We start from the raw sequence: 19,015 nt of genomic DNA, 5'->3' as shown, positions 1-19,015 counted from the left end.
TTGCTGTGGGGACTTTCTCAAAGTAGCAGGGTTTTGGAGAGATAACACAGCAGGTAGGGCATTCCCAGCAGCCCATATGATCCCCTGAGCACCGCCAGGAGTAACTCCTGAGTGCAGAGCCAGTAGTAACCCCTGTGCATCGCCAGGTGTGACCCAAAAAAAGCAAAAAAAAAAAAAAAAAGTAGCAGGATTTTTTGCTTCGTGAGTTTTGACTCAAACTGGTTTAGAAATTAAAGGCTGAAAGGAAGACTTGAAGATATGTAGATATGTTAGCACATGTGAACTTTAATATCTAATTCTTTATGCGCTTCTTTTTTTTAATACCCTTGAAACAATGTCATAAATGTAAAGAATTAATGGGCATTTTTTTTGTCGAGGAATAATGTACATATGTGAAATTATACTTGCAAAAATCAGATGTTGAGGGGAAAGTTACGATGTATTCAGTTTTTAAATTGTACTATTAATGTGTAGCTTCATGTAGAATAAATATTCATATTTAATTTAGGTGCCATTGTAATATATATAAAATAAAATGGAACAATTTCTGTGGTTCTATAAAGGAATCGAAAAAGGAGTCATAAATAATTATAATACAACTTTTTTGAAATATTTTATGGGTCTGAAAATTGAAAACTTCCTAATAGGGAAAATTTTCTTAAATGAGAAATGAGGTAAATTAGTCCCAGAAATCTCAAATTGTAATATATAATATATCCATTGGGAACCCTGAGTGGGTCGTCCGTGTGAGTAAATGCCATGGAATTTATAAAAATTAGGGGCTTGGGGGCGGTGGGAGAATCTATCCAGCAACAGCTCATTCTTATTCTCAAATCCCACATATTGGGGAGGGGTGCCATGGGGTGGGACGGGCGTGCGGGGTTGCAGGGGCCTGGGGGCTGATCACTCCCCAGCCCTGAGCCTGCGAGACCCCCACACCTCTGTGGGGTAGGCTGCTGATGTGGGTGAGTCTGTCGCTTTTCCTCTTTGCTGGGGGACTTGCTGAGGGCCAGGTGGGCTGTGGGGGTAGGGGGGAGAGTGGCCATCCCCGCGTCTCCCGGCTGGGACCCTGGCCTCGGCTCTGACCCCTGCCGGGCTGGAGCTGGGGCCCGTGCTGCCCGCTGGAGCAGCGTCCAGCCAGGATATCCTGGGGGGGCACAGGTGGAAACTGTGTCACTGGGGGCCCCTCAAGAGAACAGGTGGCAGGTGACGGGGTAGGGTGACAGAGAGGATGCAGGTGGGAACTGTGTGGGGCTGTGTGCGGATGTCGCACCCGGGGTCTTGGGGGGCGGCCGGACAGAGGGCAGCCAGAGTGGACGGGTGGGAGCCCTGTGTTCTGGGGACTTGACATCCCAATCGCTCTGCTCTGGGTTCCCACTGGGCCCTCCCCGGGGGGCTGGACACTGGGCTCCTCAGGCCAGCGAGGCCCTAATCCTGTCTTCTCCCACGCAGAGCCATCACGCTGCAGAACCAGCTGGTGATCCTCGCAGCCACCCCCGACGACGCAGGCGCCTACTATGCGCAAGCAGTCAACGAGAGGAATGGAGAGAACAAGACCGGCCCGGCCATCAACCTGAGCGTAGCGCGTGAGTTGACCTCCACGGGTAGCAGCCGGGCCCAGGCAGTGCCCCTGTCCCAGGGTCCACTGTGCTGGGGGTCCAGCCGAGGCCTCTGTCCGGGTCATGGGCGGGTTGACCGTGAGGGGGCGTGTGGAGAACGTGAGCGTAGTGGGAACTCCATGTGTGCCATCTGCTCTGGGGGACAAGAGGCTCTGGGTGTGTTTTATACGCTGCCGCCATGCAGGGCTGGGCTTGGGTGGGGCCACCCCAGACAGTGCTCAGGCCTGACTCCGGGCGCTGCCTGGGGGTCACTCTTAGCTGAGCTCAGGGGACCCTGTGGGTTGCTGGGGGTTGAACCCAGGTCAGCCACACGTGTGGCAAGCGCCTTAACTCCAGCCCAATATGTGTGTTTTACACAACCAAAATCTTTTGATTATGAGGAATCGTGTCTTTCTGGTGGACAGGCGGCTCGTCAGGGCTGAGGTGGGTCACCGCGGCTCAAACCCTGTGCCCTCCTGCTGCAGCTTAGGGTAGCCTCTGCCCTGGAGGCCGGGCCGGCAGGTCCACAGCGGCAGATTCCAGAGGAGTTGATTTAAAGACATTCGGGTTTGAGGAAACTTGGTGTCCAAGTTTGGTCTTTAATGGTCTCCAGAAATGCTCTGGCAAGCCCGACAGCTGCGCAGGGAAGTGGCCAGGGCAAGTTGGGGCCAGGCCTCTGCGACTCCGACTTTGGCTCAGGGTGTGACCCGGGGGCGGTGTTGGGGGGGGGGGCAGGCCGCCTTCAGGATCTGAGTGTCCCGCTCAGATTTGCCTCCATAGACCCCCGCAGGCAGCCTGTCCCCTCGGAGGACGCGGCCCAGACCCTGGCATCCTCTTCGGCGTCACGTGGTCGGTGCAGCCTGGGCCAATCCCCGGGACGGGCATCATGGGGCCCCTTGTCCTGCCATAGCCCCGTTGCAAGGAACGGCTGCACTGCTCTCTAGAGCCTCGCCACAGGCCGCCGGCCGACTTGGCATCAGGGAAGAGACCCACCCACGTGGTCGATCTGTCTGTCCAGGATCGTGAGAAAGGGACCACTGTGTTATCAGGCACTGGTGATGGCCTTCACCGTTCCAAGGGGCACACTTAGGACCACGTACTCGGGGGCTGGTTCAGCCCTTCAAGGTGCTGTGCTGCATGAGGGTCCCATCTGGTGGGTTCTAAGGCAGGAGTAGGGAAATGCGTGTGTGTGTGTGAGTTGTGTATGTGAGTGTGTGTGCGTGTGCGTGTGTGTCTGTGTGCATGGACACACCTGTGTGTGCATGCACACGTGTGTGCATATGTGTGCGCATACTTCATGTATGTATGTGGGGGGAATGGGTTGGCTTGAAGATCCCTGTCTCAGTTTACACCTAAAGGTCAGAGGAAATTGGGCCAGTTCTGGGAATTTGCAAGTTGCCGCGCTAACGCTGTGCTGTGGCGTTAGATAATTGAAAAATGTAAATTTTCCCCAATACTTTCAGTTTCTTCTCCAACCAAGGGGTATATTGGAATCAGCTCATACATATTATAATTAACTGCCTTGCAGGCCAGGCCTGCGTTTACTTTAATCTTTCCACCGGCACCAGGTAAATCGTGTCAAAGGTGAGACAGACGGAGCTGGTGATAGGAGGGACCTAGTCCAGCGTTTCTGGGCCAGGGTGTGGGGCACTGGGCTCCTTAACATTCCCCGCCCCCCCCCACAGACTCTCACTATCAGCCGCTGGATTGAGTGGGAGGTTAAACGGCCTTTTCTCGCTCAAGTTCTGTTCTCTAATCCTCTGGCGGTCAGAGGCTCAGGGCAGCAGATTTCAGCCGAGCTTCCCTCAGGGCTGCAGTCTGTCTGCTGCAGGGGGGCCGTGGTTTGGGCCTTCCCGCGGTGCCCAGATTTCAGACGGAGCCAGAAATGCGGCTCCCAGGGCCGTGCTGCTGGAGACAGGAGCCGCAGGCTTGGAGTCCCCCACTCTGACCATATCCAGAAAAATGCCAAATGAGGTGGCGGGGCATTGTCACACTTGCCTGCCAGCATTTCCAAAGGATCGAAACATCTTTGGTGCCAGTTATCAGTTATCAAAGACAAACTCCCCAACGTGGGGAGAGGTGGAGAGTGCTCCGTGCACAGTGCTCCATGCATTCAGGAGGCCCCCATCCTGCAGGGACCCCCCAAGGCCAGTCTGACCAGGACGCCCGAGTGGGTGCATTACTGCATGACGAAGAGGAAGAACAGTGCTGGCCCCAGCAGCCCTGCTGGACACTTCCTGGCCCGGCTGGTGTCCGGGACTGACTTTTGCGCCCCCGCCCCCCACTGGTTCAGGCAACAGGCTTAGAACATGTGATGGGGTGTGAAGTACCCACTTTGTCAGGCAGTCCCCGGGGCCATGTGAGGACACGAGCTTCCCGCTCGGCGCTGCGTCCCCTTTGGTGTGTCTGGTCAGTAGAGGAGGTAAATGACTGTGTCTGGCCCACCACAGCCAGCAGCCTGGCAGGATGGGCTGGACCGGCCCCCACTCCTGTCCCCCGCAGAAATGTTTTCTGCAGCTCCTGGGAGTAGGTCGCCCACAGCAGGGGAAGCCTGTGCTCACCCCGCCAGGGGAAGCCGGTCTTTCCGTGTGTACCCCCACAGCCACAGACCCCCCCCAACTGCTGGGCTCACACTGAGGCGCTCACATGCAGTGGACTAGGGGACCAGGTCTTGTGTGTGACAGCCTGGGATACTCTGCAAAGAGTGGGGGTCTTACAGTGACCGGGGGGAGCAGGGACGGGGGTCTGTGCAGTGATGGGGACAGAGAGGGTGGGGTCTGTGCAGTGACAGGGTGGGGGAGTCTGTGGTGATTAGTCAGTCCAGGCTTCAAGCCCGAGGCATCCACCTTACTGACCGCATCCAGTTTGAGCCAATTCTCGGAATGTCCCGTGTAATGAGATTCTCTGCTGGGGATGAAGCTGAGATTAAGGAGGAGATGAACGGGCCTGCTCCTTCCTGTTTCACCTCCTTCATTTTAATGCCTCTTCTTCAAACAACATTTGCAGATAGAATATCATTTCGGCTGATCCCCTTCAGGCAGACAAAACCTGGCTTTTAATTCTGAGGCCACTTAACATTCCTTTGTCCTCTGCAGCACTCCTGGGCCTCAGGCCTGTTTGTCGGGTCTTTGAAAGTGGATCCGGCTCCTGAGCACCTGCCCCAGAAAACACGGCCTTGTGGGCCCAGGGAAGGTTCTTTTTTCTCCAGCGTTTGTGTCAAAGAGAGGCAGGGAGGGACTAGCCCAGCAAGTGGACTGTAGCCTGGGTCGGGCTCCCAGGGCCAAGAGCCATGGGCTGAGAGAGAAATGGACGCGATCAGAGGAGACGGGGCAGCTGCTGGGCAGACGAGGGCAGGAAGGAGCAGGTGTGCCCGACACTGTGTCCTGGGACCCCATGAGGGCATCTCTCACCCAGAGGGGCGGGAGACATGCAGGGCTTCCACAAGCTGGCCACACAGGGCCGCGCCGACTGCACCTTGGACCCACAGCAGTTCCCATGAATGGAGGTGTCGTGGCATGTGGTTTACCTGACAGCGCGGGATTGGGGGCTGCACCCGTGGACACTCTGGACACAGCGTTTGTCCACTCAGTTGCGTAGGGTGTGTGGTGTCTGAGCTCACCTGGCCTGACAGGAAGCGCCTACAACGTGCCCGGGAGTCAGCCCTGAGCATTTCCCTGGGTGGTCCCAAAACAAAAAAATAAATAAAAAGCCTCAAGCCTTGCTTCTAAGCCCATGTGCCAGTCTCAGGGAGGCCTGCGGGGCACAGCGGGCAGCGGGGCTTGTGGGGACCTGGCTCTCTCCTCTCCCTGCCCCGCGGGCATCCTTTCCTTCCTGGGCCTCCATCTCCTTTTGTTCTTGGCAAATCTCAGAGAATTGGGTGAAACTGGGAATTTATGCAACTTCAGGAAAACTTCTGGGTTGCTTCCTGTTCCCGAGCCCAGGTCAGCCAGGGACTGAGTCCTCACTGCACAGAGCCCGGGGCGGGCTGGGCCGAGTGCGGGCACCACTGCCGGCTCTTCCCTCTGGTCCTCCAGCAGGGTCTGCAACTCCGACACTTGTACCTCCTGCCATGGGGTCTGTCGCCTGCTCTATGGGCCCTGGGACTGGGCCACGTAGATGGTGTGTCTTAGCTCATATAATACCACGTGACCCGGATGGTATGTCTCAGCTCATACAATACCACATGACCTGGATGGTGCATCCCCGCTCATATAATACTATGTGACTGGGGATGGTGTGCTCTGGCTCATACAATAACATGTGACCTGAATGGTGTGTTCATCCGTTGCCACATGCTGGCAGGTGGCCTTCTTCAGCTCCTACGGTGCCACACAAGCGAGGGTCTGTGTAAAGTTCCCTCTTCACCTTCGACTTCGGGTGTTCCTCGAGGCAGAGCACTTGAGAGACCTCCCGTCGCCTTGTTTGACCAATTATACTGATTCATTTCGATTTGGATGAACAGCTTGAGGTTTCCCTTCCTCTTGTAGAGATACGTTTCTAGTGAATTTTTAATCATTATGAAAATCTGTCACATGTTTATTTGCTTTCACTGTCACTGTCACTGTCCTCCCGTTGTTCATCGATTTGCTCGAGCGGGCCCAGTAACGTCTCCATTGTGACACTTGTTACTGTGTCTGGCATATTGAATACATCACGGGTAGCTTGCCAGGCTTTGCCGTGTGGGCGAGATACTCTCGGTAGCTTGCCGGGCTCTCCAAGAGGGGCGGAGGAATCACTAAAGGCAAATGGTATTTGAAACACTAACTTGATTCAACAGAATTCGGAGTAGGGTGGGAATCGGTGAGGAACTATGAACCTTTGCATAAGATGCCCTCAGATCATACTCGGTTGGAAGAGTCGCTGGAAGTCCGAGTCCAGGCAAGGAGAGTATGGTCACTAAGGCTCAGAGCTCACATGTGTGTTTTTTAAATGGGCCATCAGGTGTATCAAGTCCTTCGAACCACCCGTCAAACATTCAGATTCCTCCGATACATCTGAGAGAGCGCTGTGGCCACTCTATGAAAATGTCCTCGCCTGTTGGAATATGAAACAGAATCATCTTTGCAAGCGCTTCAAAGCGATTTTGAAATCCTTTCCACGTCCGCTTCAGCTGTGGGCACCCAGGCTTCAGCTGTCCCATTGGGGCGCGGAGGAGCAGGGCTTTCCGTGCTGGTGGGGTCCCAGGGGTCACGATGCTGGTGCTCTGGGTGGTGACTTTGCCCCTTCCTGCCCCCCACTGGCCCTGAGTGACGACCCGTTGATGGGGAATCCAGAGCCCCAAACCCGCCAAAGTCTGGGTTGGCTGAGATCACGAGGAGGTGCAAACTCCCCCAGACCCTCAGGTTCTCCCCTATAGAAGGAGCCACGGGAAATCAAGCACGCCCTTGTGGGGCGGGGGGAGAGCCAGGCCATGCCCCGGGCACTGCAGAGGGCTCCCACCAGCACGCAGCCTGTCCCTAGGCACCCCTGCAGAGTGAGTGGTCTCATGTGCTGATCACACATGTGCAGGCGTGTGTGCTCTGATCTCATGTATGCTGTGATCTCGTGTATGCTGTGGTCTCATGTGTACTGGCATGTGTGCTGTGATCTCCTGTACAGGCATGTGTGCTATGATCTCACGTGTGCTGAGCTCATGTGCACAGGCATGTGTTCTGAGCTCATATGTACAGGCGTGTGTGCTGAGCTCGTGTGTCCAGGCGTGTGTGCTGTGATCTCACGTGTGCTAAGCTCATGTGTCCAGACGTGTGTGCTGTGATCTCACGTGTGCTGAGCTCATGTGTCCAGATGTGTGTGCTGTGATCTCACGTGTGCTGAGCTCGTGTGTCCAGGTTTGTGTGCTGTGGTATCACATGTGCTAAGCTCATGTGTCCAGGCGTGTGTGCTGTGATCTCACGTGTGCTGAGCTCATGTGTCCAGGCTGGTGTGCTGTGATAGCTTGTGTACAGGTGTGTGTGCTGACCCTGTGTGTACAGGCATGTGCTGCGGCTCCCAAGATCACAATGGACCTGTCCAGGTGATTCTGCCCAGGGTGAAAATCTCCCTGCAGGGGCTGGGGGAGGGGTGCCTTGGAACCTGGCAGCCGTGGCAGGTTCAGGCGGGCCGAGGGCTAAAGGGCTTCTCCTGTTGTGGAAAGATGCCCCAGGACCAGCAGGGGGTTTGCCTGGTCACATCTTTGACAAACTGCCACCCAGCCTGCAGCCTGTGCCTCTTGCCCTTGCTGGACAGCTGTGGCCTGCTGTGTCTGGTGGCCGCCAGGGCAGCTGTCCCAGGGCTCGGGGTCTGACTTCTCACTGTCTCCCGCCCAGACAACCCACTCAGCTGGCTGACTGTCGGCTGGAGCAGAGATGTAGGGAGCGTCTCACTGGTTCAGAGACTAACCTTGCAGCTTCCGGGCACTGAGCGCCGCCCGCGGGCGGGGACGGGGACCAGCCCTCACGACACTTCACAATCTCACTCCCACCCACTGCTCTTGCTGCTGAGCAAACTTGAGCCACGTGAGGTGACGGCTGACAGGCCACAGGACTAGTGATGCATGTAAATGTGGGTTTACCGGGAAAACACTGCCCCAAAATGATGGTTGGGCCAGCACGCCCCCTCCCACCCACCCCCTCGCCCCCCTCCCCCCCCCCCCCCCCCCCCCCCGTCCTCGGCTCACACCTTCCAAGGGCCCATCGTTTGCTCAAACATGCACACTGCTCTCCACCCGCGTCATTCTCGAAGTTTCCAAATTGCAGGTTGTGGGTTATTTACCTCGCGGAATCGGTTCTCATCTTCATCATCACGGCTCTTCTGGCCTCTGCCGTCCTGTGTGCCCCTCCCAGCTGTCACCCGGAGTGGCCTTGCCACTGAGCTGTAGTGTTTATTACTCGTCACCCTCAGGGGGGCAGTTTCAGCTGTAATTAAACCCAGAATCTTCACAATGTGGCGGAGATTAGTGCATCAAGCTCGGCATCTGGTCAGGGGGGAAAAGCCGCCCAGGCCCTGCGGGCCGCACCAGCCTGGAATGCAGAACATGGACTTTGCTGTGACGCTTCCTTCCCCAGTGCTGGAAGAAGGAACTTACGTCAGAAATAATAGGAGCCCAGGACAGGGTGAGGGCACAGAGGGCTGGTCCCCGAGCACCACCAGGAGTGAGCCCTGAGCACAGAGCCAGGAATCAGCCCTGAGCACAGAGTTGGGAGTGAGCCCCGAGCACAGAATCAGGAGTGAGCCCCAAGAACAGAGTCGGGATTGAGCCCTGAGCACAAAGTCAGGAGTGAGCCCTGAGCACATAGCCGGGAGTGAGCCCTGAGCACAGTCACAAGTGAGCCCTAAGCACCATCAGGTGTGGTCCAGAAACCAGAAAAGAGAAGAAAAGAAAGAGAAAGAACCACCCTACCCCCAAAAAATAACCCCACGAAAACAACACCAGAAGCTGTGTGGAAAGAAGTGGGCGGGGTGTGGGTGGCCTGAGTCCAGGGGCCCTGCAGGTTCCAGTGTAGCCCCAGCCTGCGCTGGACATGGTGGCTTCAGCGAGCATCCCCCCAGTGCCTCTCCTCGGCCTCATCTCGGGGTCACTGTCCTTGGTGCCGACAGCCCCTGGCCCTTGTCTGCAGCTGGCCAAAGGTGTGGGCTGGGAGCCCAGCTCCGTCCACTCGTCCACTCATAGCCATCAGGACCAGCTTCCACCCCATGGGCCCCGGGGCTGTAGCCCCCCTCCAGCGCTGCCTGGCCCCAGGTCAGCGGTTGAGGGTGGCGCCATGAGGAGTGTCCGCCCTGCATGGGTGTCTGCAGAGAAGACAGGGGCGTCTGGCGGTGTGAGGGACGTCCAGCACTGATGGACGAGCTGTTAATAGAAGCTCTTTATCTCCGTGCCACGCCCTGTGTGATTTCTAAAAATCAATTTCCCCAGCGCCGTCTGTGCGTGTGTTGCTGCCGTGCGGAGCCCGGGAGCCCGTGTGTGAGCTGCGCTGCGGCCTCGTCCCTCCAGTGCCTGTCTCTGTGTGTCGTGGGCCCCATCCAGCCCCTCCTCCCTCCCAGGGCCGCTTCAGCCGGAGCAGGCGGTGCTTGAGCTCCACAGGCTCCCGTGCCAACTCGGGAGAAGCTTCCCACAGGCAGAAGACACTGAGACGCGCCCATGACAGGTGCCACATGTGTGGAGTTCTGAGTCCTGCCTGGGGCCACTAGCAGCCCCTGCCCCAGCACTTGGGGGCCCAGGAGTCTCAGGGCAGACGGAAGGTCTGGAGGCCACGTGCAGGGCACAGGGATGGCATGTGGACTTTAGATGTGACTTCATTGCTGTGAGTGTGGGCAGGATTGTTCTAGAAGAAATCCCAGTGCTTTGCATACATGAAAGAAGCCACCTGGGAAGCACCTGCCATGGGGCTCCCCATGCCACCCAACCCTCCTTACACCCACCACCAGGCTCCTCACGCCACCCAGCCCCCCTTACACCTACCACCAGGCTCCCTATGCCACCCAACCCCCCTTATACCAGCACCTGGGCACTCCATGCCTCCTCCGGCAGCCAGCCCACCTGATCCCCTGTGCCTCTGGAATGACCTGGAAGTGGCAGGAGCAGATTGCCAGGGAATAGTCGAGCTTGCTGGGGGAGCCAGTGGCTGGGGGCTGGGGGAGACACTGCGTCCCCTTGGACCGAGTCTGCTTGGGACGCGTGTGTGGGTAGAGACCACTGCGGGCACCATGGTGGGTGGGTGGCATGGCACCGGGCAGAGAATTCTGGAGCAGATGAAGGTCACCCGGCCAGCAGCTCCACAGGCCCCAGAGCTCTCGGAAGCTTGAGGAGGACGGGGGGGGGGGGGGGGCATCCCCCATAGCCTGAGGATGTCCACGTGACTCTAGTCCAGCCGAGGCCCTGTCAGCACGTGAGTGACGTGCCCCCGAACCTCCCCGTTCCCAGCCACTTATTTATGAAATGAGCCTTCTCGGTGCATGGATTTATAAAAATGAAAGATAGACATGAAATAGATGCCGGGTGCTTTTTCATTTTAGGTAGAAGCAGCATCACTCATGAGTGCAGGAGCTAATTAAAGATGGGACAGTCCCATTAATCTCATTAAGAGATGCCTTTTCAATAAAATTCTGCTTTTTTATATTCAGCGTTTGTCAAAATTGGTAATGATATGTATTGGTTTTATTATTACTGCTAATAATTACAATGAATAACCAACCCAGATGTTTTTAACGTCTAAAGTTTTAGAATCACAGGAATCTGGGGGAAAAAAATTCATGATAAGCTGCCCTTTTAGTATGGACAAGTATGGTCGCAGGTGATAAAAGTCTTTCGAGCTTAATATATATTATAGGGAATAAAATTTTGCGCCTGGACTGAAGGAGAAGACGGTGGGCACCAAATCACAATGGCAGGCCGGTGCCCTTGGTTTTAAGAGTGGTCTGAGGCAGGAGCTGATTGTAAGTAATACATGGCATTTTAGATTCACGGCTGCCCACCTCTGCCAGCATTGTTCACAGCGGGACTTTCTGTGAAACGCTGGAGATCGGATATGAGTGTTTGAATGCGACCCAGGACGATGGAGGGCAGGCGGATCTGATGGCAAAGTCCAGCATTAGTGAGACAGAGCCGGAGGACAGAGACTCTGGCTGACTGAGCAGACTGCATAGCTGAGAACCCGCAGGGAAGGGGGTCTTGGGGAGGTGGGCGTGCACCCCAGCCCGGGGTGGGAGTGGGGGTCTCGGGGAAGTGTGTGTGTGTGTGTGTGTGTGTGTGCCCCAGCCCGGGGTGGGAGTGGGGGGTCTCAGGGAGGCGGGGAGCCGGGCGTGTGCCCCAGCACAGGGTGGGAGTGGGGGTCTCGGGGAGCCAGGTGGGCCCCAGCCCAGGTGCCCTCAGTAGATACCTCCACTGGTCCTAGGCCCAGTGACGCCTCAGGAGGGTGGGCTCAGAGCCCTGCAAATGACAGGACTCACCTCCCCCTCCTCCCCTCCCGGCCCCCAGGGAGAGGTGCCAGCTCCTCACCAACTCCCGGGAGCATGGGGAAGAGCATTTGGAACCCCTGAAAATCAAAGGATCAAATAGAAAGTGGCCCCGTTGTGGGGTACAAAGCTGCCGGCCTCCCTGGAGCCAGAGGCCCCCACCTCAGGGCAGACTGAGACACTCTTCCTGGGTGGCCGGAGCGGAGCAGAGGTGGGGGTCGGGGTAGACACTGAAACCGGCATCCTGGGCTCAGGTGGGGGCCAGGGGAGTGGGGTAGGGGGTCTCCTGGGAGCCCCTCAGCCTCTTCACCTCCTTGAAATGGGTGTTTCAGGCAAGAGTCAGGCTGTAGCTCATGCCCTGCACCTCAGACACCCATCGCCAGCCGAGGCCTCAGGGACCCCCAGGCAGGGCAGGAGCCCCTTTCTGCCCCTGCTGCCTGGTGTCCACTGAAGGAGTGCCTAGGCCGTTGGTGCCACCGTGTGCACCCAGATGGGTGTCCCGGGGCACTGATGGGACACCTCGACTTTGTCCCCAGCCTCTTCTGGGGCTTTTGTTGTGGAAAAGCAATTGTTTAAAAAAAAATGTAAAGTAAAAAGCCTGTCACTCCCATTGGACTGGGCTTTCTTCTCTGGGTGGACGGAAGTCGCCTGCTTTCAACTCGCGATATTCCTTCATTAGTTTTAATTCTCTTTTCATCACATCTGATTTTTTTAAATTCGTGATGCTTTTGATGAAAATTAATTAGTTTCTTTTAGAAGCGGCACGGCATTCTCACAGCTCTGGGCATTGTTCTTCAGAGAAGCAGGACCAGGAGCTGTCGTCTTGGGACTCGGTGTGCCGGTCTGTCTCCCGGGAGTCACCCCACACACAAGTGGGTGGGGGGCTGCAGGAATCTGGGCCTCAGTTTCCCTGTCTGTAAGGGAGGGAGTTTGAACTGGATGAATTTTAGTTTTAGAAAAACACAAAATAAGCATGTGGGGCCAGATGAGAGCCCAGCACTGGAACATGAGACTGAGCACAGCGCCAGGAGTGATGCACAGGCCTGCATCAAACCCACCAGGACGAGGCTCGAGAATTCACCCAGGTGGGATGGACCCACACAGGCAGGTGAGGCGCTTGCCTGGGACATGGCTAACCCATATTAGATCCCCAACATGCCCGTGGCACCCTCTTCCCCTCCCCCCCCAGGACTGACCCCTGGGAGCCACCGGGTGTGGCCCCAAAAACCAAAAGGTAAAATCCGCTTCTATAGGGAAGCTCATGAGCCCGGCAGGGAGTCGAGGAGCCCCATGCGGTGGCCACGGCTCTGCCGGCTCAGCCCCAGGCAGCAGGGATCAAGACCTGGTGCATGGCCCACAGGGTGGCCGTGTGCCCACTCTCCTGCCCTGCCAGCGTCTGCTCAGGATGCGGGCCTGGGTGTGCCCACACACCCGAGATATGCTGGGGTGCCCGCCCAATGGCTTCCAGCCCAGCGACCATCACGCAAGGCACCAGGACCTCTTGTGGGGCATCTGTCCACCAGAGGGGCCTGTCACCGCCAGCAACCCCCAGGCTGGGTGGGGTCCTCATCTCTCCCGTTCCGTCTGGGTGACGCCCCCAAGGCTGCGTTCATGAAGGAGAGAGGCCAAGGGTCAGCCTGGCTCTGCAGAGGCACCAGCGGTCCTCAAAGCCCACTCAGCATGGAGTGAGGGGACGGCGGTGACAACTCCAGAAAGGGTGCCTCAGCCTGTACCTTGAGACACAGTCAGGGCCAACACACGGGGGCTCTTTGCGCCCCCCCCCCCCCACGGACACACCTTCCCCCCACTCCTCCCTGCCCTCCAGCCTGTCCAGGCCCATGGCACTGCCCAGGTGCCCGCTGTCACGTGGAGACCGGGCCAAGCACGTAGCAGAGTGGCACTTTAATTTTTATTTAATTGTGAGTGATTAAACAAATACTTTCACCACTGTCCCAGTTAGATATGGTTGATTATTACTAGGAAATACTAAAAACTGCCATTGCAATCAAGAATTTTGATCAAATGTGACCTGCTTTTAAAAAAGAAAAAGTCACATATGTACATCATTAGCAATTCAGAATTTTACGATATGTGGTAGAATTTTCACTTATTGGAGCAAAAATTACCATTTTATTAAAATGCATTGAAAGCTTGTTAGAAGCAGACAAATGTGGTCTCTCCCGCTAATAATCAGTTTTGAGAAGACAGTGCCTCTGAAGCCTGGTATAGTCGTCTTTAAATTAAATTATTTGGTCATATTAACATTTTAATGATGGACTCCTCCATCCCCTTATTTCTTAAGGCACTGATGTTCTATTTCTGCCTCGTGCTAATCACGTTAGGTGGATTTAACATATTTTGAGTCTCCGCTGAGACGTCCGTGCTCCGAGTTCAGTGCTCAGGAGGCGTTTTTCCCTGTAATGGAGACCTCGGGGTTCCCAAGAGCCGAGCCTGACACCATCACTCATATGTGGGTTGGACGGGAGCCCAGGGGGCTCTGTGAGCCCCAGAGTGGCCCTGACAGGGTCACCATGGAGCAGCCTGGATATTGGCACTAACCAGCTGAACCACCTCGCTCACCCCAAGGAGGGAAGCAGAAGTTCTAAGTTGCTCGGTGAGCAAGGCCGACAACTGAGGCGCAGACCCTCAGCCCCAAGGCCTGGCACACTGACACAGTGCCCGCAGAGGGCACCCAACAAGACCCATACTGGACAGCCAGTGTCCACCTCTGCTCTTCCTGGAGCAGCTGCGGCCACTGCTCTTTGGGTGCTCCTGGCAGCACTAGGGGCCCGAGACTTCTTCTGCTGTCCTTGGCTGACTGGGTGGCGTGGGCTGCTTGGGCCACAGTGGTACCTGGGCAGTGGAGGGGGAATGGGGGGAGGGGGACAGCCCCTCCCACGTCGCTGTCCAGTCTGGGGCCCAGTCTGAGGACGCTTGCCACGCCAGTGCCATTGCTCACTCGTCTCTACTGTGGCTTTAAGGTTCCCCGGACACTCAGTCACCGGCATGTCCTGGGCTGGCCTGGGGTAGGCCTGGACAGCTGGCCAGCTGCGGAGAGGACAAGGCCCTGGGGCAGTCCCCAGGGCCGTGGGTGTGGCTGATTCCTTAGTGGCCCTGACTAAGGGAGTTTTTTTTTTTTCTTGAAATTTGGCTGTTTGCAGCCTGGTCCCCAGTGTCCTGGGAGACCCTGAGGGGAAGGCGTGAGTGGACGGGACCTCTGCTGTGGGGAGGAGGGCAGGTCCCCATCACTCGCCCCTGCAGGGTACAGTCCCTACGGGCTCCTTCCTCGGGCCTGGGGAGGCGCTGGAGCAGACCCTGACCCCACATCACCACCCAGAGCCCTCGGGACACTCCGTGAGGAGACGCGCGGAGTCTCTGTGCCAGGACGCTGTCCACAGAAACGCCATCAGGAGGCTAATGTCCACACAAGGGTGCGCGGGAGGGTGGACAGTCCAGCCTGGCTGCCATCTCGGGCCTCCCAGACCCGTGGACCAACAGTGCCTCAGGCCATGGGCAGCCCTGCTCCTCCTGGTGGGAGGTCGGGGGGACGCCAGGCCTGTCGCCGTGTGGACGGGCAGAACCGTCCCATCTCACAGCCGTCAACTATGTCACAGGGCTGGCACTTCCTGCCTCGCCCAGACACAGGTCAGGCCCATCACCAGTGTGTCCCCTGCTAACAGGGACCTGGGCCTCTCAGGGTGATACAGTGACCACATTCCAGAGAACAGCTGGGAAGATCACTCAGGGAGAGTGGAAAGCCGTTTCAGAAATGTATTGCTCATGAAATTTTAAAAAGTCATGCCACTGTGCTTTGCGAGCCTGTATTTATTAGGGGACATTAGGATGACAATTAGATCTTATCCTACACATTTTCTTCTGTAGCTCTGGGATGAATATTTCAGGGGGTGGGTCAAAGGGCAGCTAAGAATCACCGTGACCCAGGGCCAGGGAGGCCAGGTGGGACTTGAGGCGCTTACCGCATGTGTGGGTGACCCCAGTTTGGTCCCTATCACATAGGCCCCTCGGCATTGCTGGGAGCATCCCTGAGCCCACCCCCCCCCCCCCCAGCATCTCCAGAGACACCAGAGAGACCCCTAGGGCTCTCGTATGAAAACAGAGAGATGCCAAGTAGGAGGAAAGGGTCTGTGGGCAGAGCACCATGCAGAGTTCCCGCAAGATGGAGCCCGGACCCTGGGTGCATTCTGGCTTCCACTGTCCCCCCCCGCCCCCGCCATCTGCCGCACACACGTACCGCACACCTGTGTGAGGCCAGGCTCCTCTGCAGGGAGCAGCAGTGTAGGCACCCTTCCCACCCACAGATGCGCCTCCCTTGCACAGACCCTCACAGAGTGCACGGCCCACACAGGTGTCTCCTCGGAACACCGTGGCCCTTCCCCGCTGTCCTGCCTGGGCATCCTGGAAAGAGCCTGGGGAGGCCACCGCAGGGGTCTGTTCACAGAGATGAGTCTCTGTAGAAAAGCCTCCGAGCCCGAGGTAACGATGACAATCATGCCAGCCGAATGGTCAAGTGGTGAATATAGCACATCCAGGCCAGGCCTGTGTGGCACCAGCCCGACGTGTCCAGAGAAGAAGAAATGAAGCATTTCTAGGAACGTGGCCTCAGAACCCTTGAGCAGGAGTTTGGCCCAGGAAAACCTGCCCCTTCTCTGTGAGGACCCCTGGTTTCTCGGCAGCTGGGTCAGTGGAAATCATCCAGCAAGGGTGCCCAGGAGCAGACCCCAACCCGGAGCCCTCGGGCTACCAGACAGACGGGGGCTGGGTCAGGGAGGACGGTGCTGGACATGCAGCTGAATGCCGGACCCTTCACGGACAGAAGGGCAGGAACCACCACCCACCCACTGCTGACAGCCCCCCGAGACCCGAGGCCAAGCTGCTCTCGTAGCCACAGGGTGAGTCCTGCTGTGAGTTCATACTCCTCCAGCACGCTCGGACAGTTCCTCTGGGGCACCGAGGATGGTCATAGAAGAAATTGTTCTTGGTTTCAGAGCTCCCAGTGAAATCCTGAGAAGGGACAGAGGCCTCGCGGGCTGGCTTCCAGGCATGGTCGGAAGGTTCAGTCACCAGGCGGTGGGCGCAGAGACCCGGGGAGCAGCTGAGAGGCTGGGAGCAAGTCCAGCCCCTGACTGTCCACTCCTGGCCAATACACAATTGAGCGGGCAAGTGGAATGTGAGCACCACGACAGGCCCTGGGCTCAGTGGGCAGCTGGAGACTGGGCACACGTGTTAGACATAAGGAAAGACGGCCTCTCCAGCAGGACAGTACTTACACAGAGGCTCTGGCCAGTGTCCCACAGGTCTCTCGAAGACGTGGGCCATAGAGATAGCACAGCGGGTAGGGCATTTGCCTTGCACGCGGACAACCTGGGTTCGATTCCCAGCATCCCATATGGTCCCCTGAGCACCGCCAGGAGTAACCCCTGTGCATCACCAAGTGTGACCCAAAAAGAAAAAAAAAGAAAAGAATTCTTAGCAGCCCTTTGGGGCCTCAAGGGTAAAATAAAAGCAGTAGGGAAAAAAAAAAAAGAACTGGCCTGAGTATTAAGAGAGTAAATGCATATTTCATCTTTTAAAAAAAAAAGAAAGAAAATTAAAATCTGCTGCACTTGTCAGAGAAACAGCAGAATAAAAAAGTAAAAAAGGCACCCTGCAGAGTGGGCCGGAGTATTTGCAGACCAGCTCTCGAATCACAGTGAACATCCAGGATAGACAGTGAGCTCATGCACTGGGGAGGGAAAAGCAGGTAGCGCGTGTCAGCAGCCGTTCTCTAAGACATGCAGGCGACGGTGAGCCCGTGCGATGAGGTTGGGCGTCAGGGAGATGCACATGAGAACCTGGCGGGCCCTCGTCCGGCTGGACCGGTGCCTGCTGCCCGACAGGTAGAGACAGAGAACGCCAACGAGGCCGGGGGTCGGGCACAGTGCCCTGTTGGTGCCCGTGGAAAATGGTGTGGAGAAGACCCACAAACTGGAAACGGACTGCGGGGCCAGAGTGATGGTCCAGTGGGCAGGGCACTTGCCTTGCATGCGGACAACCCAGGTTCGATTCCTGGCCCTATCTATGGTCCCCTGAGCCCATCACATGTGACCCCTGAGCACAGAGCCAGGAGTCAGCCCTGTACATGGTCATGTGTGACCTCCCCAAAACCAACCATGCCAGGAGAGAGGGCCGTGGTTCCACGCTGGGCATGCATGGCCTGAGGCCCGGTTCCCTGGACCCCGGGGGCTACTTTCCTGGCACCATTGGCACGAGCAGCATCACAGACGGCCACTGAAATGCTGGGCACGTTGGCCCAAATGGCTGAGAACCGCTGGTGGGACCCCAGACTTCTTGAGCACTGCTTGGAGAGCACCCCCTAAAAAACTCCGAAAAACAGAATTTCCCACCACTGCACCCCAAGCATATATCCAACAGGACTGACATTGGGAAAGCAGAGATTTCCTCACCTGGTGTGAGTGCCGCCATGTCCACGCCAGAGCTGCGCTGACCACGCCGTCTGGGATGAATGGACAAAGAGACAATAGGTGTGTGGGCGTGGACACACCATCCGCTACTGACCGGCCTGGGGAATTATACCATCTTCCATCACTTAGGAAAGCCTGGCCATTATAGAAACGAAATAAGTCCATCAGGAACAGGAAAATACCGTCTATCACGTATGTGTCAAATCTAAAAGGTGAGCTCAGAAACGGTCACGTGGGGAAGGGGCTGTTGACTGAGGGTGCTCGGACTTCACTCACGTGCCGCCTTCCCCGGGGGCTCGTAAACGTTTCCCACCTCAGAACTGAACAGGCCTGAGGGCTGGCGTCAGTACACGCTCCCCGGGCGGATGGTTCTGCAGTAGAGAGATGTGTCGGATCAACACATTGTACACCATAAACTTACACCCTGTTAAATGTCAATTATATTTCAGTAAACCTGGAAAATAAAAATAACAGCGATCGGCGCTGACAGGCCTTAGATGAAAGACCTGCGCAGGAGAAGGGCCCAAATTGCTTTTGACACACCTTCTCTCACCAAGCGTGTTTGCAGGCGCTAACGCTGATGAAGTATTACATGACGCTAAGTGCCTCCGCGTGGGGACGTAAAACTGAACTTGAGGGGGAAAGAAATTGGCTGGACTCACTATTAATATTAAATCTAAATGTGTTTATTATTGGTGCCCTGAGCAGAGCTGAAATCCTTTCGTGTTTGGCTTTTGGGTCCCGCCTGGGTAGGCTCCTTGGGTCCCTCGAGGTTGGCCTTGGGCAGTGTCCTGCCTCCTGCTGAGTTCCAGCAGGTCCTGCACGTCATGAGCATCGGGCTGCGATGAGGGCTTTAGGAAACATTGGAGTAAAGAAAACCGTTTTTAAGGCACAGAAATGTACAGCAGCCGGAGCAGTGTGGGACTCAGGGTGCACCTCGGGGTCAGAGGGCACCGGGAATGGTGCCAGTGACCAGAGAGGCCGGAGGGAAGGTTTGCTGCAGCA

The 19,015-nt window shown here is 56.7% G+C and overlaps 1 protein-coding gene across 1 annotated transcript in view; it reads left to right on the top strand.

Annotated features, from left to right (window-relative positions):
• The window catches only part of SDK1 (sidekick cell adhesion molecule 1), a 534,794-nt gene that overhangs the window by 420,393 nt on the left and 95,386 nt on the right, over positions 1 to 19,015 (top strand). Inside the window, exon 5 of the mRNA XM_056128280.1 lies at positions 1,453 to 1,586. Coding sequence (XP_055984255.1) covers positions 1,453 to 1,586 — 134 coding nt within the window. The remainder of the gene's footprint in view (positions 1 to 1,452; positions 1,587 to 19,015) is intronic.

The sequence above is a fragment of the Sorex fumeus genome, unplaced genomic scaffold, assembly GCF_029834395.1.
Source record: "Sorex fumeus unplaced genomic scaffold, SorFum_2.1 ptg000064l, whole genome shotgun sequence".
Taxonomy (NCBI): Eukaryota; Metazoa; Chordata; class Mammalia; order Eulipotyphla; family Soricidae; genus Sorex; species Sorex fumeus.
This window is presented reverse-complemented; position numbering and strand designations above follow the sequence as displayed.